At 51.1% G+C, this 26,327-nt stretch overlaps 2 protein-coding genes and 1 long non-coding RNA gene across 9 annotated transcripts in view; all 3 read right to left on the reverse strand.

Annotated features, from left to right (window-relative positions):
- Nucleotides 1-1,610, reverse strand: part of map3k15 (mitogen-activated protein kinase kinase kinase 15) — a 34,232-nt gene extending 32,622 nt beyond the window's left edge. Inside the window, exon 1 of one of the 2 annotated variants that reach the window (XM_088638653.1) lies at nt 633-1,610. In XM_088638653.1, coding sequence (XP_088494779.1) covers nt 633-939 — 307 coding nt within the window. In that variant the 5' untranslated portion in view covers nt 940-1,610. The remainder of the gene's footprint in view (nt 1-632) is intronic. The other variant, XM_088638654.1, reaches the window with a different exon arrangement.
- Nucleotides 1,611-6,354: 4,744 nt separating this feature from the next.
- sh3kbp1 (SH3-domain kinase binding protein 1) overlaps nt 6,355-26,327 on the reverse strand; it is a 71,950-nt gene continuing 51,977 nt past the window's right edge. For 3 of the 6 annotated variants that reach the window (XM_088638660.1, XM_088638655.1, XM_088638659.1), the window contains 12 exons: nt 22,616-22,697; nt 21,723-21,817; nt 19,144-19,245; nt 18,540-18,591; nt 15,913-15,984; nt 14,801-14,966; nt 14,116-14,192; nt 11,519-11,628; nt 9,277-9,414; nt 8,573-8,829; nt 7,426-7,489; nt 6,355-7,172 (listed from right to left, as the gene is read on the reverse strand). In XM_088638660.1, the coding sequence (XP_088494786.1) occupies nt 7,131-7,172; nt 7,426-7,489; nt 8,573-8,829; nt 9,277-9,414; nt 11,519-11,628; nt 14,116-14,192; nt 14,801-14,966; nt 15,913-15,984; nt 18,540-18,591; nt 19,144-19,245; nt 21,723-21,817; nt 22,616-22,697 (1,257 nt within the window). In that variant the 3' untranslated portion in view covers nt 6,355-7,130. The remainder of the gene's footprint in view (nt 7,173-7,425; nt 7,490-8,572; nt 8,830-9,276; nt 9,415-11,518; nt 11,629-14,115; nt 14,193-14,800; nt 14,967-15,912; nt 15,985-18,539; nt 18,592-19,143; nt 19,246-21,722; nt 21,818-22,615; nt 22,698-26,327) is intronic. The other 3 variants (XM_088638656.1, XM_088638657.1, XM_088638658.1) reach the window with 3 other exon arrangements.
- On the reverse strand, nt 9,893-11,512 carry LOC148657945 (uncharacterized). Its single transcript, XR_015940000.1, has 2 exons — nt 9,997-11,512; nt 9,893-9,947 (listed from the first exon to the last, which is right to left on the reverse strand). It is a non-coding gene; the product is annotated as an uncharacterized LOC148657945 (long non-coding RNA).

Raw genomic sequence — 26,327 nt, forward strand, 5'->3', positions numbered from 1 at the left:
CTCCTGAGCCTTGACTTCCAGTGCTGTGCCACCAGTGTGAAGTGTAGAAACTGAAGCTGCAGCATGGGCAAATGTCCAGCGGAGTTATGTAAACAAGCTACAGTATTTGGTCACAGCAGATGTGAGATCTTGCATGTCAGCTTCCTATACAGTTACAAATGAGTTGTGCTTTTTATGAAGAGGTCCCTGGCTCTCAGAACAAACAAAAACAACTTAAAAGAAAACTTATGTCATATAATACATGCAACTAAATGCAATGTGCACAGTAAGGGCAGTCACGTCCAGTGTCTCCCCTTCTGCAAATGCGATGCAGGATTGCTGCAGCACCAGAGCTCTGCAAGGTATTTTTAATGTCGAATTATAATGTGCGTTTCTTCCATATTTGCACTAACAGGAAAGTGAATTATTGTTTCGAAGTCATTCGCTCTCTCCTGACTCGGCAGTCTCTTAACTTCCTACAGTGTTGGCAAACCACAAAGAAGGGGTAAAAAAAATGTGCAGCTACCATTCCCAGCGATTCGGGAACACGCACAGACATGCAACGCTTACGTGAGAGTTGTGTTTTTCTTTTTGCTAGGCGGCAGAAGTGGTGGTGGTGGTGGTGGTGCGTTTGGCTACAGGGTGAACTTTACCAGCATCGTAGAACGTGTCCAACACGCTGGTCTCCCCGAAGTCCAGTCTGCCGAAGGTCACTGTGGTCAGCACGGCGCTTTCCGCATCACAGGCGCGCTGAAGGCACTGGAGCGCCCCCGACTCCGGGCTGTTGGCGGCGACCGCCTTCAGCCCGTCGTTGAGCACGTAGACCGCCCGCAGGGAGCGCTGCTTGGACGGGGGGCTGGGGCTGGTGATCTCCGCTTTTTCGGCGCCCGCGCCCACCACGACGCTGGCCGGGTGATCCCCCCCGGTCTCGGCAGCCTGCTGTGAGGGGGTGACCTCCATCGCGAACTCGAAAACCGAACAGCCTTCTCTTCCGTGCTCGTTTTCTCCTTTCGTTTCCCCCGCTGCCCTGTTTTTCCGCGGGTGGAATGCGCGTCCCTCTGTTTATGACCGGAGGCTGCTGCCCATCTGTGTTTCTCCCCTGACTTCCACGTTCACCCAGTGGCACTGCAGGCGCATCGTAATTATGCTCGGATCAGGTAGCTGGTCCGCTTTATCAGTCTAATCCAGTTTTAACTAGTCCGCACTTTACAGGAAAAAAAGCCCTGTTTGAATTACGCAAAAAAAAGAGAGAGCAGCCTGCCCAAGAGTGTATCTCAGACCCCAGCAGAAGAAGTGTCGCCAATATCCCTTTCCCACTGCGCGGGTCGAGCTACGGCTCCGGAGCTTTCTTGCTCTGTCTCAGCATTTTCGTCCAGAGTTTGCAGAACAGAAACAACAACACAAATATAGTTCCCCCGTGTAAACAACACGTCTCCACTACTTTTAAGTCATACTTCTTCCTCGGGGCTAAAGTGACTCATCGCGGCTTGCACAGCAGTGGTTACTGTTAATAACCTCACCTTTTCCAGTTTGCTCCTAAAAAACAACAACAACAGCAACAAACTTTTTCTTTGCTGTCTGTTATGCAAACGTTGACTCGACTTAACCTTTTATTTCAGCTCCGTGAGGTCCGGGCTGTGACGTCCTCGGGAAACGCGGAAGCGACGGTGTCATCCCTCGTTCCCAAGTCGGGATCCCAGCTCGCGTGTCTGCTGCGCTGCTGGCGAGCCGCCCCCCGGAAATGTTGGGGCGCACTTTCGCACCACGGTACGGGACGACGCCAGAGCAGTAATTCCCGAAGAGATGAGGAATTTGTGTTTCAAACCTAATCCTGGTATAATTCCATTGCAGTACCACGAGTTGACCCCCTCCGGTTTGTCTCGGCAGGCTGTGTGAAGTCTACAATGGGTGGGTCAAGCTAGCCCAATTTATATGTATATTTAAACGCTCCTGTGCGGTGCCCAGGTAAACCAGCCCGTGAGCCAGTGAGATCGTTTCCCGGTCCGGGATCCAGTTCTTGACGTGCGATTGCTCTACTGGTTACGGAATAAAACAACTTTATAACTGCAAAGCCTGGTGTTACACTACTGAACACCCGAACCCCGCCTGATAAATGAAACACTCTTTAACACTAAATGGTGTTTTTAATCAGCTACAAATAACCCTGTTACTGAAAATATGTTTTTTTTAATGTCACGGGATGGACGGGCGATTACTGGTGAGGTTTTTGGTGATAATTAATCGGCATTACACATTTTGATGGTTATTCTTGGTGGGGGTGTTGGCTTTTAATTAGAAAGCGGCCTGGTTCGCCTCCACTCGGTTCGGTGGAGTTCGTGGGAAACCGCGCAGAGATGCGCCGAGCTGAACCGCCGCCCTCAGCCGAGGAAGCGCGCCGCCCGCAGCTCCAGACTGGAGGACTGCCGCCTCCCCCCTCTTCGCATATCTGTTATTTAAATACTTTGAGTAATGTTTCCAATCTCTGCCATGTGCCCTTTTTGTGCTAGTTTGCCGCCTGTGTTGCCTGGTGCTCGGAACATTCTCCTGGGCGCATCCTATCAGTTTTACTGCGGCAGCGTTTCAGCATCATTAGGTTTCTAGCGAAGTCTAGCGCATGTCCGAGTAAACGTTTAATCAAGCAGGTCACGGAGGTAAGGTCACTCGCGACCGGCTCCCCTGGTTTACTCGCGCCAAGCGCTTTTTACCGTCGAGGGGTGTTTCACGATTAACGCGCTTCTTTCATCTCCGTGGCGGCATCGTATCACATAACTGGTGTGTTAGCGTTTTACCCCGCTGGGTTCCGGCATTCTGCCCCCTCTGCTCGCACCCTGCCACAGAGTTTCTGATACCCCCGGACTGATAAAAGCGGGGTTCGGCACCGCTGGCTCGGATGGCGTGCGGTGTGGACGGCGCCGTCGTCATTAGTCACCCTTCCGCAGGTGGAGCAGGCTGGAAAGCGCCCTGCGCGCTGTCCAGGGCACGACTCAAAGCCGAAACTAACCGGCAGAGGCGCTGCCGCTGAAATGACCAGCCAGAGTCTCCGGTCGGCTCCGCGGGGGAGCTGGTGGGAACTCAGGCAGACGAGTTTCCATGACGTCGGCTGCAGGAGCGAGTGCGCATTCTTGATGCCCCCAAGAGACATCAGGGTTCGCACGTAACCTGCGCTAACTCGCTAGTAAGAGTCCCCGCGTGGAGGGAGACGCAGTTAGCGGGCTGGACTGGAGCGCCCGGGTGATTTAAGAAGAGCCAGCGCCCTGGGCACAGGGGGTGATCGAACTTCACCCAGCCGGAGCAGGGAGACTGCTTGCAGGCAGTGATAGCGAGTGAGCAGGGCTTGGGCTCAGCTGTGTGTTTACCACATGAAACTGAGGACATTGGAGAAAGGCTTCTCAATCCTGTGATTCCCCCATTCCACTTGATGGGCTTCCCATAACCAGCCAGTAATAAGACCGGGCCTCATTTTCACTACCACGTGCAACGTGCCTGGCTGTTTGTGGGCTTGCTCAGCAGGGCCATTCAAAAGGCAAGGTCAGTTTCAAGGGACAAGGAGGTTTGATTAATTGCTTCCAGATTAAGTGGCCAGGCGTGATGCCAGCGAGTTAATTTAAATTCCCCTTTCTGAAAATGAATCTTTCATCAACCGCTGGACTGCTGCTCGCTTAGCAGTGAAGCCGAGTGGAGCCGGAGTGAAATTCTGCCCCGGCACTTAGTGCCCCCCAGACGAACAGGGTGCAGAAACGAGAATTCATTAGCAGATTAGTGTGAGCCACTGGAATTTGCTTCCAGCGCCAGAAAACCGCATAGCTCAACAAAAGTCGAAGGCCTCTGGCCTCTCTCGAAAGTCTCACGGACAAGTGCAAAAGGAACCGGCTAAAATGTCCCCGCTTGGTCTCTTCAAGTTCCAAGGAAGACCAGAATGAGAAGAGTTTGGAGTCAATTTGAGGAGGAGTGGCCTGAGAACTCAATTCCATTTCTAGCATCTCTGACTCCGGATTCATATCTTCGGAGGAACGCCCTCGGTGACGACGCTGCCAGAATGTCAGCTCCCTCCCTCCCTCCCCGAATCATTCCAGGAACAGCCCCAGGGGTCAGGCCCTCGGCCCGGCAGAAATCCAGGACGCTGGAGCAAATAAACCAAAGGGTAAAAAGACTCCTGTCCCACATGGCTTGACAAAAAAAAGGAAGGACTTGAGAAGAGTATTAATCAAGATCAGGACGCAGTTAAAGAAACGCAGGGCAATAAATTGAAAGCACGGGAAAACAAGGTTATCCGAAAACCACAGAGAGAAGACAGTAGTGCGGGTTCTATTCATTTTTTTCCAGTATTGCATAAGCAACAAAAAAGCCCCAGCAGGGGATAAGTGCCTTGAGGTTATGACTGGGACGTGCTCAGACGATTTGAGGACATGGCTCGTCCTGCAGGTGAGATGAGAATGTGAGGTTAGAAGTCGGAGGATTGCACTCTGGCACACCTCGGGAAGAGGCGGGCGAAAGAGCAGGCTCCGTCCGGAAGTGTCAGTCAGTGGGGGAAGAGGCGGGAGCGAGACAGGCGCGGATACATCGGCACTTCGGATACATCGCCGGGGCCTGACGGGACCTGAGCAGACAAGAGCTGCTTCTGCAGAGCAGGGGTTGTTACCCTGGGGCACTCGGGGGGGCGGCGAGATGCCCTGTCTGGGGGTGCGAGGCGCACTAGGGTTTTTTTTCTAGAAGGGTGAATCATCAAATACACAAATTGAGAGCAGGCACGCAAGTACAACTGCTACGTTTCATCAAACCCAGGAATATATAATTGGGGGGGAAAAGTGTAATTTATGTATTCTTAATTTTACTGTGAAACTAAAATCTCATTCATTCTATAGTTACAATATAGCTTATGTTTAAACACATGACCTGTCCCAACGATATTTGATTAGGTGTGCGACGACGTATTTTCAGAACCAAAGGGGTGCAGAACTAAGTAAGGGTTAAGAACTGTTCCCACAGTCACTCTAAACATACTTATAGACAGGAAAGATGCCAATATAGCGCCAATTCCATAAAACATGACAAAACAGAAGAAAGTAATTCCATACATTACGTTTCATTTCTATCATGTGCATTATGAAACAATAACTAGAATTGGGTGATCATCTGTCTGGTGCTGGGAGTCTAGGGGATTGTAAATACAGATTTTGAAATGATAGGTCTTGCCGAAAAAGCCACAGCAGTACTGAATATATACCATACAGCATGTGGCGCATTTAGATACTTGAAAGGTTTTGGAGATCCTCCCTCATATAAGATTGATTCTTAAATCGCAGGTACTTGGCATTCAAGGTACAGAACAGAGTGAAAGCGGAATTTGGCATGGTGTAGTTAGTGGGGTGCCTCAGGGATCTGTATTAGGACCACTGCTCTTCTAACGGTGATCTAGATTCCAAAATAGAAACCTAGTCAAGTTAGCACAGACCAAAAGAGAAGCATTAGCAAACACAATTGAAGCTAGAGAAAACCCCAAAAGGCTCAAAACAGATACAAAAACAAATCAGACAAATTCTTTGATGTACAGAAATGTACAGTACAGAGAAACCATGTCCCAAAGGCAGGGTGTAATTCATCAGGTAAACTGTATATCAGCCCACATATCTGCATGGGAAGCCCAGCCAGGGCCCAGTCATCATGCAGCAGCCTGAGAAAAAGCCAAAGAGACTTTACATGTGGGATTTACAGCAGCTGTAAACTCCTCTGGAGATCACCCTAAAAGCCTAGGTGCAGGCAGGCATCAGTTCAGATGTCATAAAGTTGTGATCATACCGTAGAGACTGAGTTATCTGCGCTTCTCTGAAAGGTACTCCTGGGCCCTTGAGATCGCCAATAAAGATAATGAAGAAAATAGACCATAATCTGCAAGCTAAACAAACCACTCTGTACAGTTTGCTCTGTGTGAACCCGGGCATAGATCCGAGCTTCATTGCCATTAAGATTTCAGCAGAAATGGCTCATCTCATGTGGCAGGACTGAATGACGCATCTCGAAATGAAATGGAAAAAAGCGATGCCCACTGCAGGCTAATCCAAATCATTGACTGAGCGCAGGGTAGGAATGCAGGAACATATAGCTGGAGGAGACCTGTAAAAGCAGGGTGTGTGATCACATCTCTCCTGCACGTCCCAATGCCTGACATCTGAGCTGGGACACAGAGAGGCTTGGCTCAGATCAGATACCGCGAAGGCTCCTCTCCGTGCGACACCTCCTGGACAGAACAGACAACCACAGGCAGGTGCCTTGAGGCGTCCTGCGACAGAACCCCGCCCCATCACACAGCGGACTGCTCCCGAACTGAAGACAGGCATGTTGCAGAAACAGGACTTCGACACACTTGGGGGAAGAGGATCCATTGTGCTTTTTTTTAATAAATTTTTTTTCCACACATAATGGTATTTAGTACATTAAAATATAAAAGTATATATAGAAGATTTTGTAAAAGAAAGAACCGACTTAGAAAACATGGGATTCCTTATTACTGATTAAAAAAACAATTTGAGTACTCCAAATGAATAAAAAAGGCATCAGTGATCCATCCGTGCAGTGCCAGCAGCCTGGGAAGCATGTCTGGGGATTCTGCTGGGCTGTTCAGGAGTCCCCCTGTTTCCTGTCCGCTTACCTCGATCGGCAAACCCACTCGCACAGGGCATTACTCTGCAACATGTACTCTGCAACCCACACGAAGCTCTAAACACCTCCACTTGGGAGGTGGAGGAGGAAAGTACGTGACATGTCAACGTAAACCGAGAAATGCATCTAGTTTATCTTTTTATTAATGCAAAAAAAAAAGTGTCAAAATAGTACCAGAAGGGCATTGTGGGCCGTGTCCGCCCTCTGTCATTGATCTCCAGATGGATACAATCACCATGGCAACCGCATCCGCTGCAGCACAGTTCCATAGGGACGGGGGACCCTGCCCCCCCCTGCTGCTGCCACTCTGTAACTCACCTCCGTGTGCTCATGCATTACACTAACACGGGTCTTAATCAGATCGGAACAGAGGGGAAGACAGGAACACTTGAGAAAAAGTTCGCTCTCTTTTTTGGCACGAAACTAATTTGGCTGTGGCATAAGCACGAGTCTCAGGCTTGTACTGTGATGCAACGCGTCCATCGCTGCTGTGCTCACTTCGAGTGAAGTACTTTCTTTATGTGCTCTACCTCCATCTACAGGAAAACAAACAGACAAGGATGCTGCTTTGGTGGTTTTTCAGGAATAACAACAACGTAAATAAGTACAATGATACAACTGATTTGACAAACTCAAGCATACGTTATAAAGGGTTATAAAAGTTATTTTCTGTTCAGAAACTCCCGCAATACTTACTAGGTCAAATTGTATCCAGTTTCTCAAAGTTATTCAATATTAGCTTTCATCAAACTTTAAACATCATAGGTCTTTCTGTGTGCAGCACTGTACCTGTAATGATAAGCGAATTTTCTTCTCCTCATCCAGTTCATTCATCAGCTGCTTAATCTCTTTTCTGGAAAACAGGGAGAACAATTAAAAATTCTCATCATCGCCCTGCACACAACAGCAGAGGACTGAGTTCACAGAATAACAGTCCTCACTTTTTAAAATCTACTTTGCAGACTTTCTGTGGTGTACAATATCGATGAGGTCTGGGGTTAATTAATCTAAATTTCCTATTGCACGCAATTAAATAAAACATCTGGAAGGCATCTGGTTATGAAAAGGCATACACCACTTAATTACCATTAAGTAGGATCATACAAACCCTTTCATTGCAAAGAGGTTCCTTTAAGGACTTGTTTAAATCATTCAGGATGTACAAACTATTCATAAAGGAAAGGCCAGCCTTGATTAAGGGATTAGTGCAGATTCACTAGCAGCTGCTAAGAGTGTGAACAAACATCCACCACCTTTTCTGCCCGAGCTGCAGGGAAGAACGTGCAGTGTGAATGTCATGCATTAGCTCTTGTCGAACGGAGCTTCTGCAGGGCAGAAGTGGAAGTTCTCTTTCTGTCCTGAGCTGCCACTGCAATACTCTAGTGTCCTTCAGGGCAGAGGTGTGGAGTCGCGGGGAGAGGTTCTGGGTGGGGCAGTGCTCTTGCATACAAATTTGCCATGTAGCGCCAGTACATGTCCTGCAGTATAAATGAGTCTGCAGGTCATCCCCGTGAAGAGAACTTATTCTCCAGTCAATTACCTGGTTCAATAGAGGATTATAAAAAAATATACCTAGCTCAGTTGCTGCCCAGTCTCCTCCAATTTCTTCATTCTGAGAATTTTAACACCCTGCAGGTAAAGGTGTCTCACCGAGCAAATAAATCAACTGGGCGTGAAAGTGCTTCAGCCGGGCCAAACTCAGAAGAGTCTGCAGTGGCCCCCCGAGGTCTGGAGTCAGATCAACCTCATTAATAATACACTTACAATCAAGAGCCGATTCTCTAGGCTCTGCCGCTGCACAAACACGGACCTGAGCCGAGTGAAGGGGCCACTGGTTCTGACAGACCCCGCAGCTCGCAAACCCCGAAACGGATCTGACGGAACGGAGCCCGATCCCGCCCCCCCCCTCCCCCCGCCGCAGGCCGGCTGCCCGTACTTGTGCTGGGTCTTCATGAGCTCGATGACGCCCCGCAGGTCCCGCAGCTGGGAGCGCAGCTCCTCCATGGTGGGAGGGGCCCCTGGGGAGGCGTGGTCGTTCTTTGGCTTGGCATCGGCGCCGAAGGGCAAGGGGGAGGGGGGCCGCGGGGCCACGGCGGGGCCCCCCGGGTGCAGGGAGGAGGCCGCGTTGCCGGCGCCGGAAGACGAAGGGGGCGCTCCTGGTTTGGGGGGCAAAGGGGTTTTGCTTTCGGGGACCTGCAATGGCAAACAGGAAGGCGACACTGGGGTAGCTGGACTCTCGCCCCCCCTCCCCGGCTTCGGCAGAGCGGCGGACAGTGCAGCCAACTTGCCCGTCCCCAGCAAACCCCCCACACAGCCAAGCGCGCTCTCGGCTCAGACCAATCTTTTGGCCTGCGGCCCTCCCAGCGAGCCCCTCCAGTACCGATGCAGCCTGTACTCATCAGGGTGCGCTGGGTGAGGGAGAGCAGCTGTTCAGAGCTGAATGACATCACCCTCCCTAGACTCTTCAACACGGCCGGGAAGCTCTGAAGCACCTCCGGCCGCCAGGGAGGGGAATTTCAGTTCTGCCTGCTGGCACACCTTTCCCACACCTGCTGCCCCGGCTTCAGTCTCCTGCCCTTGCGTCAGTTGCCCCGAGAGCACAGACACTGGGAGCGGTGTGCAAACCAGAGCCGGGCTTACTGGTAAAACAGGGACTGGCTTGGGAGCCTTCCTGCCCGTGTCCAGTGCTTTCGGAGAGGGCGAGTCCTGCTCCTCCTTCTCCTTCCTGTCTTCCTCGGGGCTGGGGGAGTCCAGGAGGTCAGGGCTGGAGAGAGAGGACTGTGCAGAGAAAAGCTGCATTATTACACAGGACTGCAACACAAGGGAAATTTTGCAAGGCAAATTCACCAGCTGTTTATCGATGACAGTACTTTCAGGATAGACTGGAATTCTTCCAATTGGGTTTAAGAACCTGTGGTGGAGTGGTCAGGATCCAGTGCCCCTATTTTCAGACTTTTCCAGGAGATCCTGAGTATCATTCACTCATGAACCTAAACAGCCTTCGTTCACTCCACTGCGCAAGCAGATCAGCGAGTTAGTGAGCCATTAAATCCCAGATTAGCTCTACAGGTCTCCTTTAAACCTCGAATGTGCCTTTTAATGGCTTCTCCTTTAACTGGCACGGCGCGCCATGCACAGCCGGGCTTAACTGAGTCCTCTGCAGTCGTCACGTCCAGAGAACAGGTGAGGGGCGCTGTAAACCTATCAAGCGGGTAGGTCAGGCTTGTCTCATGCTTGTTCCCGAAACCTGTCGGGAATCGAGACTATGCAGACCTGCACTGGCCTCCATGCAGCATGTCAGAATAACCCCCCTCCACCACACACACACACACACACACACACACACACACACACACACACACACACACACACACACACACAGAGGACTGTGCTGCCGGCTCTGTGTCACACATGCAATAGTGAAGTGATCACGTCATGGGCTGGGCAAAGAGGAGTCGGACGACGGGAATGTCAATCTGTTTCAAATCTGGGGGCAACGAGGCATATCACAAAAAAGGAAAAATGATCCAGTCCCCCCCCCCAAAATGGAAACTGATGTGTAATACAGAGTACAGGTCTATGGAAGTGCACTGCTTCAATTATCAGAAGAGGCGGAGTGAAGGCAGAGTGGGAGAAGTCCCTTGGTTCCAGTTTGGTCCCTTTTTAAATGAAAGTTTTTTTGGGCTTGTTAAAGCCACATTGCGTCCTGCAGCCTCCCACTGCAAGATGCTCTTTGCACGATGAGCCTGTGGCTTAGCTGACCTAGGACCGGTTTTCAATTCCAATTCCTTTTCTCTGAAAAGCCATGTGTTTTGCCTCTCAATCAGTGCCGGTTCCAGTAGGACTCCTGTGGTTCACCGGAAACGAGAGTTGGAACAACTTTTAAAAAAAGGAAGGAAATCGCCCCTCGAACGTGAACGGAGGCCGCAGCCCCCGTCAGCAGGCGCTCGTCGTTCCCCGAGCCCTCCGAGCGGACAGCCCAGTCCGCCGGGACCCGGCTGCAGCGGGGGAGTCTGTGGAAACGGAGCGGAATGCCAGGAATCTGTCCCTGCCCTCCCAGCACGCACGGCCCCCGAGCTGCGCTATGCATTCCCAGGGAAACATCAAAGTGAAAAGCCCCTAATAAAATTAACTTCGAACACTCCCCCCGATCACGCCGCACTCGGGGGGGGGGGGCTGCTAACTGCGGGCACGCAGGGGCAAGGATCAGCCATCACTGGTGCCGACAGACAGAGATGGGACAGCCCTCCCAGATCCTTGCGCACGCAGAATAAAGAGCATCAGCTGCCCTCCGCTCCCCTCCCCTCCCCTCCTCCGCGACGCTCAGTCTCACACCGGCTTCCTAGTGGCACCAGCCTTCACCAACACCCCGCCCCGTTAATTCAATCTCACAAACACGGGTTCGCCAGACCCAACGCCCCATGATGCCTCTCCTAAAAATTCGGGAACAACAACAACTCGTGCCCATGCCGGGCCACGGCAGCTCAGAGGTCAGTCACAGCGGGTCTTCTAATTTAAGACGCAGGTCACCGACACCTACATCTGCAGGCGCGAGTGTCCGATGAGCCGCCGAGCCAGCTGGGGCCCGGGCTGCGGTTCTGTGTGCGGTTGGCTCTGGCCCGTGCGGGGTTTCACACGCCGCCCTGTGCCGACTGTTTCAACTTTGAGCTTTTCCGCCACCCGGCAATGCACCTGCTGTTGGAGGGCTGCAGTCAGGGGGGTATTTCCCGGTGCTGGATCAGCTTCACTGAACCGCCGGGACCCAGTGGGATACCCGAGCCGGGTCTTTCACCTCATCGAGGAGCTGCGCGTCCCCTTGCGGGGTCGCCGCTCGGACTGTGACCCCGCCCTGCCGAGTCGGCGCGCGCAGACACACACTCACAGAGGTGAAGATCTGAGATCGGGGCCTTCGGTCGGTCACGCGGGGCCTGGACGCCGTGGGGTGGTTGAGCTTCTCAGCAGTCGACACTATGGAGTCAAAGTCCTCAATATCTTAAAAACACCAAAACATTCATTGGACGGCTGAGATCATTAAACACAGTCAAAATCCGTTAGAACTAAACGACAAGGACTAAAATATCAAATAGCTTGGAGCACATTCTGGGATTGCTGTGCTCCAGAACCCCGGATGTTAGAGAACACGTAAAACTCGGTCCACCTGCTCTTTTTATTCTGCATCGATAAAAGAAAAGCTGCAGAGAAGCCAGGGGACATCAAGGATACCTGGAACAAGCTTTTCACAGGTGCTTTAAAAAAGGGAGAAAATCAACATATGCTATTTTACTCCAGGTGAGAGACCGTCTCGTGTGAAACTCTCCCGGCTTTGCAATAGCTTAAAAAGGAAGCTACAGTGAGGCCCAGGAGACGGACGCATTCAGGTCCACGACAATGAAAGTATCACAAAAAAAAAAACAGGCACGGTCTGCTTCCTGCATACGTAGGCTCGGGCAACAAAACACAGTCCAGAAAAGTAGGAGGACTGTGGTAAATATTACTGAACTCAAATGCAAGACAATGCATGAAATGTTATGAAAAAATACAATCTCTCTGGGCAGGCTGAAGCAGAAAACTAGCTAGACTGCTTCACGTATTGCAGCAATGCAGCACAGTAACAGAACATCTAATATTAAGGCACAAGCTATTTCATCACCACCGGCGACTGACAATGCTAGTGTTGTGGGGATAAAGATTGCGGTTTCTCTCTTCCTTCCCTTGCCTGACATTTTAAAATTAGGCACAGTGTTTTAATACAGTCTGTCTAGAAGAATAGTTAAAACTAAAAGTTTATTAGAAATGAAAAAGACAGCAGCCATAACCACACCCTCAGCATGAAGTGTCTCGATTTTGCAAGTTCATCCAAAGACCATTTTAACTGCTGCAACAGCAAAGAGTCCAGTTATTGTTAAACAGCGTCTCCATTCTCAGCTTGACACTGCAGGCAGAGGGGGTCTCACAGCGTGGGAGTGAATGAAACATGTCATGCACAGGACAGAGAGACCAAGAGGGGCTGGAGAGTTCCAGAGTGAGAGCGAGGGGGGAGAGGCAGGGGGTGGGAAGGCGAGAGGAGGAGATGACCTTACCAGCAGTGAAGGCTGAGCTGTAGTTACCCATAGTAAAGGGCAGAGAGCATTAGGAGCTGGATGAGAGATGAATTGAAAGAAAAAGAAAGCCAGCACAAGAAGAAAGAAAAGTCTGGAAGCAATGACAAAAGAACACAGTTACAATCTCCTGGACGCTGCATGACACCGAACAATAAATAAATACACACACTGTTATGAACATGTGTTATGGTGAACAAATGACAAAAGCATTGACAACTCTGGAAAATGGGTTGAAGGTTGGATACACACATGGAAAAACCTGTGTGCTTTGTCCTAGAACACTGTTTAGGAAAAACCCTTCCTTAGGTTTAAGTGAAGTACAATGTATAGTAATATTGCAGTATAGTAATAATGCAAAAGTGAACAAAAGTGTATTTTTCCGCATCAGATTTTATATGCAAACTAGCAGGACGTGTCTGCAGACTATGATGGTAAAATTAGCCGCTGGATTTTAAAAACAGCGGAACAGCAGGAAAGAAAACTCTCCTAAGTAATTTACACGAAAGAGAAATAAAGACACTGATGAAACAACAAGTGCAATTGGAGGCTGACCCAGGGGCAAACCAAACCAAAGAAAGCAAACCAAACTAACTGGAACTGCATTTTGAAACCTAAAGACAAACAAATATGTCCTCCATTCAGAACAGACTGCTTACTGACGCTGTTCGACCCACCCAGCATTTTTTTAAACCTTCAGAAACATAACACCTCACGTTTTGTATTGTGCCCTCTCGTCAGCTCACAGACCAGGCAGCGAGAACTAACGCAAGCTAAAAGCATGCTCCACATCACAAAGGACAAACAAGCGCGAAAGAAATGCCAGATTTTACCAGGCAGGCTGTTGAAGTGTGCGTGGAAACAGGCAGGTGAGCAGCTCTCCCAGAGCTGGGGCTGAGACTGAGCTGCCGGGGCTGTGGACGCACAGACCCTGAGGTCGCATGGCGGCAGAGTGACTGGGCCAGCTGTCGGCGCCTCTTTCTGTTCTGCACTTTACGACAATAGCCTGCCTACTCTGCCAGCGACTTTAAAAGAAAACACAACCCTCAACAAGCCGGCATGCAGCACGCCCAAGCTTTCTGCGTCACGGAATAGAATTTCTCACCTACGACACTGGCCTTATCTCAGATTTAAGGCTCCCCAAGCTCTTATTATTTATCCTCAATATTATCCTCAATTTCCCTTTGGGATTAATTAAAGTCTTATCTTTCTAGTGACGTCACCACCCATTCTAATCCCGACAGATTCCCTGCCCAGCTAGGCAAGCGTGTGTTGGAGCTTTCCATGGCAGGAGGGTCTCTCGAGCAGCAGCACGAGCAGCTCGTCGCCAGGCCCCTGCGCAGGACGAGGGGGCACGGTGAGGACGTTCCCGGTCCCTTACCGATGTCGCTGACCCGGTCCGAGGAGCCGCGCTCCTGCACTGCTCCCGCCACGCTGTCGGACTTCGGACTCTCGGACCTGGGACACACAACAGAGCAGCAGGTTAGAACCGGGCAGCGCAAGGGCTGGCCCAAAACCTAGGGAGGAGACAAAACCAAGAAGCCACTGGCTGGAGCTGCTCTTGGGTCTCACACACACACACACATTCCACTGGGGGCCATTCCTGCAGGGCCACGCTGCCCCCCAGCTGACCAGCTGACCTCTTCACTCCGCACACAGGCAGCAGAGCACATGGCTGAGCACGAGGTCTGCGCAGGACCAACGGCGCAAAACCTGCCTGCCGCCCGTTTCAACTGGGAAAGCGTGATCCAGGCATTTAGACCACGAGCGATTCTAAACGAGACAAGGCCCCTCGAGAGCATTTGATGGTCGTTAGTTAATTGATACAAGGATCCTAGCCAGCCATTTCTCGCAAGAAATCAGGGAATCAGCTTCGACCACATGCCTGGGCAGCCTGGACTCCTCTCACTCCTCCGGCACCTCCTCGATCACAGCCGATTCAAGAGACAGCTCTGAGGGAAGGCGGGCAGCGAGCTCACCACGTTCACACCAGCAAAGACAGTGGAATGCTGGCACTGTGGAGGAAGGCTCTCGCGACGGGGCACGGGGAGAGGGGCGGCACTCACCTGATGTTGGGCACGGCCGGGCGCTCCGGGCGCTTCGGGGGGAAGGAGTTGGGCCGACCGAGGGAGTTTGTTTTGGGAGGGAGAGGTTTCTTTGGAGGAACGGCGGGCACAGCGGGCCTGGGAGCGTCGGGCGTCTTCGGCTCCTTCTCCGGCTTCTCCTCGGCGGCTGTCCGGAGGGGGATCAACAGCAGCGTCAGGCCGGCACGAGCAGCACAGAGCACGCCACGCCACGCAGAGCGCGCCACTCAGAGCACGCCACGCCAGTCTGCACAGAGCAGAGCACGCCGCACAGAGCTCGCCACTCAGCTCACCACGCCACACAGAGCACGCCACTCAGAGCTCGTCACGCCACACAGAGCACGCCGCGCCACTCTGCACAGAGCACGCCACTCAGAGCACGCCGCGCCACTCCGCACAGAGCACGCCACTCAGAGCACGCCACACCACTCTGCACAGAGCACGCCACGCCACTTTGCACAGAGCACGACGCGCCACTCCTCACAGAGCACGCCACACAGAGCACGCCACGCCACTCTGCACAGAGCCATGCCGCACAGAGAACGCCACTCAGAGCTCGCCACTCTGCACAGAGCACGCCACTCGGAGCACGCCGCGCCACTCCGCACAGAGCACGCCACGCCACGCCACACAGAGCTCGCCAGTCAGAGAACGCCGCGCCGCGCGGAGCACTGCAGCCCTGGTCCTGGAGCGAGCCTGGACTGGTGGATTCTCACCAGCACTCTCTGACCATGTGTATTTCCCTATTAAACCTCCAGCACAGGGATGCAGACCCCTGCGCCGTGGGTGTCACAGATGGTTACACCGGGCTCTTAGCAGCTCTTTGGGAAAATATTCTACATGTAGATCTGGTACAAGGAGCACTCGCGCGAAAGACCCAGACATCGGGGGGGAAAAATGGAATTCACTTCAGGGCGAAGGGATGCTACACAACTGCACTTCTTACGTGACATCTCATGAGCTATGGAAGACAGACAGAATGAGGGACATTGGCGCATGGGTGTGCTGCCTCCCGGCCACAGTGACACAGTGCTCAGAGTGGCGATGGGGGTGTGTCACACAACCTTCCCAGAGAGACAAAGACAGCGCCGTACCTTTCTCCTCTCCTCTGTGCGGGAGGGACTCGGGCCGATCCGGGGGTACCTTTTTAACTTCAGGCTTTTTGTCTGGGAATTGGCACAACGACATGATCAACACCGCGGCACAGTCCTCAGCAAACAGGCAGTTAAACAGGGGGGGGGGGCGTTAGTGTGTCAGTAAACTGCAGTTGTTCACACATGCCTCGCCTTTCGTTTCCGATAGTAACGGGAGAGCTGACCCCCTGTTCCCGACACCTAGAGCTGTGCTGCAGAACCCGGCCTCTCAGAGTAACACAGGAATGGAAATGAAGCCACTGAGCCACTTCATATTTTACAAGCTGTGGGTTCTTCAGATTAAGGACCCTGGACCTGACTGAAGTAGCCTGAGAAAACCGCGTCTATATCACAGTTATGTACTGTAAGGCAGTATCTGTGTATAAAGGCCTTGCAACCAGCAGTTCCATCCCCGGTGTAAGAGCCAGTCTGCAACAAGGCCCAGGGACAAGGGGAGCACCAGAGGAGGTAAAACTATCAGCAGGTTAGTGATTCAAGCATCGCAGGCAGGTAAGTTCTCAATCATCACAAAGAGTGGTTTCAAGAAACAAGTCACAGGAAACTCAGGGCTGTCCCGAGAAAGTGCATGTACTCATGGGGGACATTAGCACAGATCAGCTGTGGGAGCAGAAAGACTGGTGAGCTGTTCACTGCAGAAAAGAGCACACGTACAGCCTGCCTCCCGCCTCGCACATTTATTATACATGGAAAACAAATTAATGGAAAGGGTCAGGAATCTACAATCTGTTTAGCAAACCAATTACAGAAGGAACCAGGAGGTTACTGAAGAGCTTGGGTAGGTAAATGCTCCAGGGACACTACATTGACTCCTGCTGCACTTAACATCAGCGCTGCAGGCTGCTATGTCTACTGACTATTGGCATGTAAATTGCATCCTGATTGATTTGCTTCTGCAGTTGTCTGAATTTGTAGTTTCCTACCTACAGAGTCCCCTGCACTGCATCTTCCCTTGTATGTAGTTTCTTTCTAGCACAACGAGCAGCTTGCTGCCTCTTCCTCCAACAGAAGAGCCGAGCGGTAATGTTATTTATAAAACACCCAGCAACCAGCCCGGCTCGCTAGTGGTCTCAGTACAGCCCCCAAGGGTTAATGCCACAAGTGATGGAGGACAAAATGAAAGAGCCGCAAGCTAGAGAAAGGCACAGCCTCACTAAACAGCCAGCCCTTACAGAAGGGAACATTCAGTAAGAACAACAGCCAATCACCTCGTCATTAACAGAGCAACATTTCAGATAAACAATACAGTGCAACGCAGGCAACAACACAGGAAGTGCTGCAGCATGCCTGAGGGAGCAGGTAAGGACCAGGTCGAGCAGGTTGTCAGTTCCGGCCACACCATGCATGTTTTTTTGCCCTGGGCAATCACAGACCTGGGTGCTACCAGAGATCAACCCAGCAACCATGTCACCCTGCAACTCACAACTGGCAGCCCACTGTAGCTTAGCAGGTGTGAGGGAGACCTCCTGGGAAAACTAAGGTTGCTGCTGGAAGAGGTGTTAGTGGGGCCAGCGGGGGGCGCTCACCCTGCGGTCTATGTGGGTCCTAATGCCCCACTATAGTGATGGGGACACTGTCCTTCGGATGAGACGTAAAACCAAGGTCCTGACTCTCTGTGGTTATTAAAAATCCCAGGGCATTTCTCGAAAAGAGTAGGGGTGTAACCCCGGCGTCCTGGCCAAATTTCCCTCTGGTCTTTACCCATCATGGGTTTCTAATAATCCCCCTCTCTCAACCGGCTTCATCACTCTGCTCTCCTCCCCACTGATGGCTGATGTGTGGTGAGCATTCTGGCGCACTATGGCTGCGGTCACACCATCCAGGTGGGGGTGCACACTGGTGGTGGTGGGGGGGATCCCCATTACCTGTAAAGCGCTTTGACTGGAGTGTCCAGAAAAGCGCTATAGAAGTGTGAGGAATTATCATCATCATCATCATCATCAAGGGCATTGCTCAGTGAGTGGGACAAGTGAGGAGTGAGGGCACGTGCCTGCACACCTGACCCACTGCGCCACACTGTCCAGACCGGGCCTCTACTCCTCTACCCCAGTGCAGAACAGCCCCTGGGGCAGGGCTGCGGAACGACTGACCCCGCTGTTCACTGGGCTCCAGTCAGGCCAGCTGGCGAACTGAACCCACCATTTTCTGAGGCCTTACTGTTGTGCAATTCACCCTTTTAGAAAAAAAAATCAGAACTTGCACATCCAGCCCCAGAACTGTAAAACGGTCCAATTGAAAACATACTTGAATCTATGTGTGCAAATTAATTAAATACTCGAGTGCTCAGCTGGAAACAAAACCAGTAGAAGCTGGGGTGACAAGGACCAGGAGTGGGGAGCCCTGCACTTGGGGTGACGTACGAGGCCTCTCAAGATCCCTCCATACTTAACCTAAAAACATGCTCGTGACAAAAACTAGGCAGGGGCCTGTTTCGAAGCACACTGGCCACTGGCTATCTCCATCCAGAGGGCATGGAGGGCAGCGGAGGACCGTGTCCAGCAGGACAGGGCAGTGCTGTGTCTGCAGGCGTTAGCACAGAGAGAGACAGGGTGGGAGACAGAGAGAATTACCTGTGCCGTGTTTACCCACTGGAGCTGCAGGAGGCGGGGGTTTCTTGGGTCTCTGCAAAGGCAGTAAAAGACTGAGAGTTTAACACCCCGAGGCACAAGACCCAGGACAGGCTGAGGCATAAAGGCATGAAGCGGTTAGTTCATCAACAGCAGCATTCGGACTCTGTAAACGCACTCCAGCAGAAACTGGAGCTGGCAGTGAAGAGATGGATTCCCTACAGATCAGCCCGATACTGGCGGAGCAGGAGACTGAAGCCCACTTCTCTCAAACCCGATACAGGCCCAACATGATCCCAGACTGTCCCTCCAGGACTGGGAGCATGGATCCCCTGTGGAGCAAGATCTCCATCGTGCCCCATTTCCCTTTAAATCAAGACCCAGGCTCTCCCACTGCACTGTCATCCAGGAGACTCAGATTACACTGCGAGAAGTTACAGCTAACCAGTATGCTGGTTATAAGAGAGTTGTCTGACATCATTATAGTGGGGGAAAAAGATCTATATCAAGGTCCAAGAAAACAAGGAACAAATCTGTAAAAACACTGGCTGCCACTTTTTTTAGTTGGCGATTTAGAGGAGGAAAAAAAAGTCCTCATTGATCTAACCTCTTTTTCAACATCGGGCGCGAGCAGCTTCACGAAATTGTCCGGGAACACTCCTTGCCTTCCGTACAGCTCCCCGAGCCACCACCCGGCATCCCCACACTCCTGTACGAAACACAGGCAGAGCACACACGGGTCATGGGCAGGGCCTGACCTCTGGAGCTCCTTCACCTGCAGTTCAGTCCTCATCCACCAGGCGTCCTCATCCACACTCTAATCTCAGCAGACACTAGGCAATCCGGACTCGTACAACTAGAAGCGACATATAAGGAATTAACTGGTACAGATCAATACATTGACACCAAAGAGAAAAGAGAATAAACAACGATACCCAAATTACATCAAAAAGTGTTTATTGAGAGAATGAGCGCAGCAATGTCTTCCTATGAAGTTATTCTGTCACTTGGGTCTATCACTGAGTTAGCCCTCAGTGGCAGTGGGATTTGTGAAATGTTATAACTTCTTAAAAATCCCTGGAAGTGCCTCAGAGAATGACTAAATCAACTGACAATTAACGCCAAAATATAATTCACTGGCTGCCTTCTTTCGCTGGACACACGTGGCACATTCTCTTTGATCTTCTTTCACCTTACACTGTTTTCATATAGGCTTCTGCAGCCTAATTGTGTTATTGTATTTATATGCAGTAAAGCGTCAAGAAAAGAGTTTCACTTTGTGTATGTGTCAACTGACTATTTGCATTGCCTCATTGGCTGTGATATAGAACCAACATGTGATTAAGTGTCAGTGTCAAAACAGTAGGAAAAAAAAAGTCCCAAGTTAAAAACCAATTATTATTTCTACTGATTCCAAAGGCATGTACATTTGAGATCTTTTAGATTTTACAACCACAAAGTACACAGCTGAAGTACAGATGCCTCCAATTTCAATTTCACATGTGGGTCTGCAAAGTTACACAAAACATGGAAACAGGCTGGAAGTATCGAGGGCCTGACTTGTTCTGGGACCAGGAGCTCCTGAACCCGATATTCATCCATCTGCTACTCTGCAGGAGCCTCAGGTGCTTCCCAGTGTTTCCTCGGAGAGCAAGCAGTGAACCGGAAAAGCCTGATGGTCCTTCCTTAGCATACGCAAGATCCTACAAATACACGACTGTAACCTACACAATCTGCAGTTGTCTTAATGGGCAGCAGACGGCCAAGGGCTAGAAAACAGGACTGCTTGGGAAGCTCAAGTCCCACTCATCGGCTGGCAACGGAGACGGGAACAGAATATCTACGGAGCCTCACGGGGTGAGACAAACAGAACCGGGAGAGGACGGGTCACAGGCGCAAGCTAACCCAGCACATTCCTGGGGATCTGAAACGCCGGGAGGACACATTCCCACAATTGTATTCGGATGCAGGGGTTTCTTGGAGCTGCAGGATTCCAGTTGGGGAAAAAAACAAATAGGGAGACAAAGGTGAGCCGGAAAGGCTTTCCATGGAGAACGGGCGCAGAACTGGACAATTCCGGCCAACCGGCAAGCGAAGAGTCATGTTTTACTCTTCCAGACGACTGAAACGTGGGCCTTCCGCTTCCAAGACCCAGCGCTATACTCTGCACGTTTCTATAAAGGAACCTCAAGCCTAACCGCAGTATTCTATCTGGCTGATGACCTCATGGTAGGTCCAGTTGAAATTCTGCAGAGGATTATCTGGATGATTCTTTTTTGGCAACCCCTGAGAAATGACCACTTATCAAAAAACTATAATTAACGTTTTCATGAGCACACAGCTCAATGCTGTTTTTCCACTGACTTCAACTGACGTTTTAAACCATCGGTAGCTCTCTCCCACTGCCACGGGGGTTGACTGGCGGGGTAATTTTAAGCCACAAGGAAACGTTTGCTCATAACCTGAATTCCCGACGGAAGCAAAAGACAACTGGGAACAAAACATCTGAAATCATTCCTAAACTGGGTGGCCGCCCTCCTCCCTCTGTCTCCACTGGCTGGGCTGCAGCCCTGAAAGAGCATGGGGCTGACGTCGCCTTCGTCCCAGGAAGTCTTCAAACAGGAAGACGTGACACGGCCGTCTGGGAGCTCCGCAGGCTCTTCCCTCTCAGTTGGCATTTACTGGGCAGTTATCTCCTCCCTTTTCCTTTAATTATTCTTTGTTTTGAAGTACATTTGAAAGGTACGACAAGGTGCCCCTGGGGCAGACGGATTTCCAGAAAGCACAGAGATGCGGACAGGCCGTGCATGAAGTGTAAATGCTGCATTCAAACAAAGAGCCGGGGCCAGATTCCTAAAACTGTACGCTGCCTCACCTTCTTCCGTGAAGCCATGACGAGCATCACCTCAACCTGTTCAAGCTCTTTCTGGTGAAAAAATTAATGGCAGGGTTGATTAAGCAAATTGTGTGTTAATCTACTCATGGTTTTTGGGCTCTCCCAGGAAAGAATGAAAAAGCTCTGCTCTGAAACAAAGCAGAGGGACAGGAAAAGTAATTGAGCAGTATTTGTGTTGTTCTTTCTCATAACCAACAGCATCACCTGGACCATATGTGCTGTGCAACAACACCTTCAGAAATGGGACAGCCTGAGAGGCCCATCATAGACCGATCCCTGTTCTTGCTCACCTTACTGACGATGGCAACAATGTCTCCTTCTTTGATCGTCAGCTCGTCTTCATTTTGTGCTTCGTATGGAAATATTACCTTGCAATACTCCTTTGCTGAAAAACCCCAAAAAAGGCAAATTGGTGAAAAACATACTAACACACAGACCAAACCAAGACAAAGTTCAAACAAATACCACAGTGTTACGGAACACAAATTCATTCCTTAGTGGGGCTTGCAACTTTTGCTCGCTACATCCACAGTGGACAGTATAAAACAATTAATAGGTTTATTCCATGCTGAAAAAAAGAAGAGAGAAAAAACACAACGTTTCGGCCGTGGAGCCTTCTTCAGCTCCACGGCCGAAACGTTGTGTTTTTTTCTCTCTTCTTTTTTTCAGCATGGAATAAACCTATTACCTGTTCCTTTCCAGCTGACACAGCTGCCCACCTGAACTCCTACAGTATAAAACAACGACTCCTGTACTACAGGAGGGAAGTGCATCAGAGCAGACAGGGTCCTTTGAGCTGCCCCACCATCAAGCCTCCATCTTTCTGTCCCTGCTCTGGCTCCACAGTGTCTGGCAGGAGAGTTTGCACAGGTCAGAGATGTGTCCAATCTCTCGCCGGCAGCACGCAGGGGCCCCAGCTTTGTCAAGACCTGAGAGAGACCTGGCTGAGGAGCCCCAGCCCCAGTGCCAGCCCCTGGCCAATTCAGAGTATTCACAATGAACTCTCGTCTGGCAGAGGAACAAGTGAAGGTTACCTGCATGCTGAAAACAAACAGTGCATCGGCTGCAGAGCCTTGCTCAGGTGCACCCATCCGTCTTTCATCTGTTTCAGTGTGGAATGAACTTTGACCTTTCCCTTCACAGCCAACGCTCCCCGCACACACAGGCAGTGCTGCCCACTCACCCTTCGCCTTGGATTCGGGTTCGGATCTCGCCGGAGCTTCCTGGGGCGCGCCGGCAGAGGGCACCTTCTTGGCCACTTGCTGCTGCCAGGACAAAGAGCAGAACCGGGAAGTGAGCCTGACGGGAGACGGACACGCTGCGGTGGCCCGGAGGTTAGCGCCGGATCCGGGGTTTTCACTCGGGAATAGGGAACGTTCTGTGTGGAGTTCGCATGTTCCCCCTCCCTCTCGGCGTCGAGCCATCCCTCCCAGCATCCGAAGACATGTATCCGGGACTGTCCGGATGGGCGTGCGCATGCACTTCCCATGATGGACGGGTGTCCAGGGCAACGTCCCGCCTTTGCTTTAATATTCCAGGAACGGGACGATGGACGGACGGACGATGGGCTCAGCCATTTCGCAGCCCACTGTGCAACAGACCCCGGCCCCAGGGACAGAGCACCAGCGATGAGCTCCCGGGACACCTGCTCCCACAGCAGAAACATCAACACACGCCTTGCTGCTGTCCTTCTCATCACGCGGTTGTTCGTGTGTCTCACACTACTACCTAAGTCACTTGCAGGAATTCCAATGGCCTAGTTTGAGCATCCCGATTCTGGCATGCGTTTCTCCAGCTGGGGCTCCTGGAGCCACGTGGGTGAGGTTTCTGGCTGTGTCCCCAGCTGGCGTTCGAACTGCTGGCTGTCCGGGGTCCACAGCCCTAACCACTACCCCATACGTCCCCCCCGGGAAACACATGGTAATGGATTTAAAACACAATCAAAGACAATGATTTTACCACAGGAAATACTCTTTCAGTTACCGTAGCCAATCTGTAACAGCGCACCTTCATCAAAACTCAGACTCCGCACTCATACACAAGCGGAACGCTCCAGCTCCCTAGGATATAGGGGCGTCTTCCAGAAACGCATGAACAGCCCAAGATCTGCACGGCGCAAACGGAATCGCGCGAAGCGAAATCTACCTGCTGCATTTCATCTTTCAATCGCAGCCGACCTGCCCTCGACCGCGCAAGTCCGCGCCAGCTCGCAGGATCGCCGCTCGGGCGGGCTGGAAACGGCCACTGCGCAGGAAACGAGCGTCTGCAGCGCTTCCTCCGCCCGGAGCCGCACTCCCTCCACAGACCGGGCCGAGCGGCGAGAGCCAGCTAGCTGACAGGCGGAGAGGCCGGTCTCTCAGACAGCACGGCCTTTAATAAGCCTGGAGGGGCAGCTTGTCAAAAAACAGGCCAGCAACCCTTTCCAAAACGAAGTTAAAAAAAACAGGCAACACTAAAGGTCCTTTCAGTTCTTTCTTTCGGCGGAGATGTACAGTTTCCAGCACTTGTGCAATAACGTCTCTATCCAACTCTCTCTCTCCCTCCACAGAAAAAAAAAATAGCCATTTGTTTATGACAAAAAATGGGTGCGTTTTAGCGAACACACGCCGAAGCCAAATGAAAACCATGTGGTTAGAGCTGCACAAGGAGAAAACTGCACGTCACAGGCACATCCACCCCGGAGCGTGGATTCTGCCTGCCCTCAATCGGGGCTGAAGGGGAGCTCTCCTGCTCTTCTCTCATCTCGAACCTAGTCACCCCCTCCTCAGACCCTTCACCCCTCTTCCCTGCACCTTTCCCAGCCCAGAGAAAGCCCCGTTTTTTTAAGAGAAACAGTGCGAATTACCTCCAGTTCCATCAGTTTCACTTGTCCTACGTCTTAAACGGCACCCAGCGACTGCATGGAAGGGCAGCTTCCCCACTTCCCCTTCAATCAGTCAGAAGAAAAGCCAAGCCTAGCTCTGAGTCACACTTCAAGTTAAAGGAGTCAGACATAAAACAAAGCTGGCGTGCTTAATCCTTAGAAAGGCGAGCTGTAGAATCAAGTTATTTTTGGAAAAAAAAAACAGGGAAATCGCAACAACCAAGTTCCTCCTACAACTCAAGACTCCTGACTTCCACGAGACAGTCCTCGTGAAAACTGACAGGATGGAAGGAGCAAAGAGTGGGAAAAGTTTTCTGCATGTGTGCTTTTGAACTGTTGAGTGTGTGTGTGTGAGAGAGAGAGAGACGCGGGGGCTGAGGGGCAGGGCAGACGACTGCTCGACAGAGTGGAGTTTGTGCAGTCGGATACCGACACCCCTGAAGCACAGTTCACTTCCTGTTAGAGAGGGGGAGGAGGAGGGGGGGGTATGAGTATAAAGGCAGTGAGGAAGATCTCCCGCAGAGAGTGCAGCCACAGTCCTGCACGGTCCTCCTCTGGTCCCCTGCAGGCTGGCCCACTGCTCCACGTGTTTAATGTCAGCTGGAAGGAACGAGCAGCCCTCATGTGTCATGTGGAGTCTGTCCCACCTGGACAAGACTGTCCGAGTGATGACTGTCCTGCTGCATGCACAGAACTTCCACCCGTTTAAAGGGAGAGCTGGCAGAAGGACAACATGCACATGCACAGGACAGCAGGGGCGTCCCCTTCCTGTTCCTGCAGTCTGGGCTGTTTTCAATTGGTCTTTTCTCCCTCATGGGGAAATACACAAACTTAAAAGTCGAATTCCTTGATTGCCGAATTACACATGATTCAGAGCTTCTGTGAGAGTCTCAGTCACAGAGATAGGGCTCTCCTATGTTAGTTACCATGCAGACTCCCCTTAACACAACCATTTTATTCTAACAGCAGAAAAAATAAGTCACCACATTAAAGTGCTTTTCTTTGCATTTCAAAACTGTTGCCACAAAATGTTTTTTTTTATTAAAACTGTTCCATCTCGACATTTACAGCCCAATATGCTTTAAATATTTCCTAGCCATTAGTATTCAACAGTAACATTCTGCACAAAATGAGCTGTCAACTGGCTGCAGTAGACAAAAACGAGAGACGATTAAAAAAAAAAATGAGGAAGTGAGGAAGTGATTTCCTAGCTTGGTGTTTACATAAATGGCGAAACCTCTTCCGTACGACAAGAAAAGACTGGACCCCGTGCCTTGCTCAAGAGCTGCCAGTTCCTCTTTTAACAAATCGGGAAAATCCAACTGCATGGAGATCCTAGGCTGATCTTGGACTGCAGGATCTATGCACTTTTCAGTGCTGAAAAAAGCCCGGAGAATCATTCAAACCCATGGCAATACTGTCAGAGTCCTACTGCAGGAATCCTACTTAAGGACTGGAAGCAGCACATGGCAATAGCCAGAAGGGATTTAAAGCCCATCCCAAACAAGTGCAAAGATCTCTTCTTGGCTCTGGTGTCTCACAGCACACACAGTTTTTTACAAAAGAACATCAAAGCGTTACAAACCCAGCGAGGCCCATCTAAATCACGTGGGATCTAATCGATCCATGGATCCCATCAAGCACAGTGTCTTGAAAGACGGCAGGGTAATCAAGCCTCGTGAGCATGGCTTGTTCCATGCTCCCACAACCCTCTGTGCAGACAAGTGCGTCCCGTCCACAATTATATGTGCTGTATCTCCACGTACTGCTCCCGTTTGGCTCTGGCGGTTTGTGTTTTAAGGTTTCTAATTCTGAAGGTGTTTTTTTAAGGGTTGATTTTGTCACTGCCTTTGAGAAACTCTGAGTCTTCTCGATCCCCTCAGACACCCCATCAGCAACCTGAGCCTGGCAAGATTAAACGCAATGGAAAACCAAAACAACACTGTGTAGATTTTGAAGAAGCGGCTTCCCCAGTTCTACAGCTTAGAAGCCTCAGAGGGACAGGAGGCTCTGGGCGATCACACGATCCAGT

This window comes from Lepisosteus platostomus, chromosome 7 (assembly GCF_059453375.1).
Source record: "Lepisosteus platostomus isolate fLepPlt1 chromosome 7, fLepPlt1.hap1, whole genome shotgun sequence".
NCBI classification, from domain to species: Eukaryota; Metazoa; Chordata; class Actinopteri; order Semionotiformes; family Lepisosteidae; genus Lepisosteus; species Lepisosteus platostomus.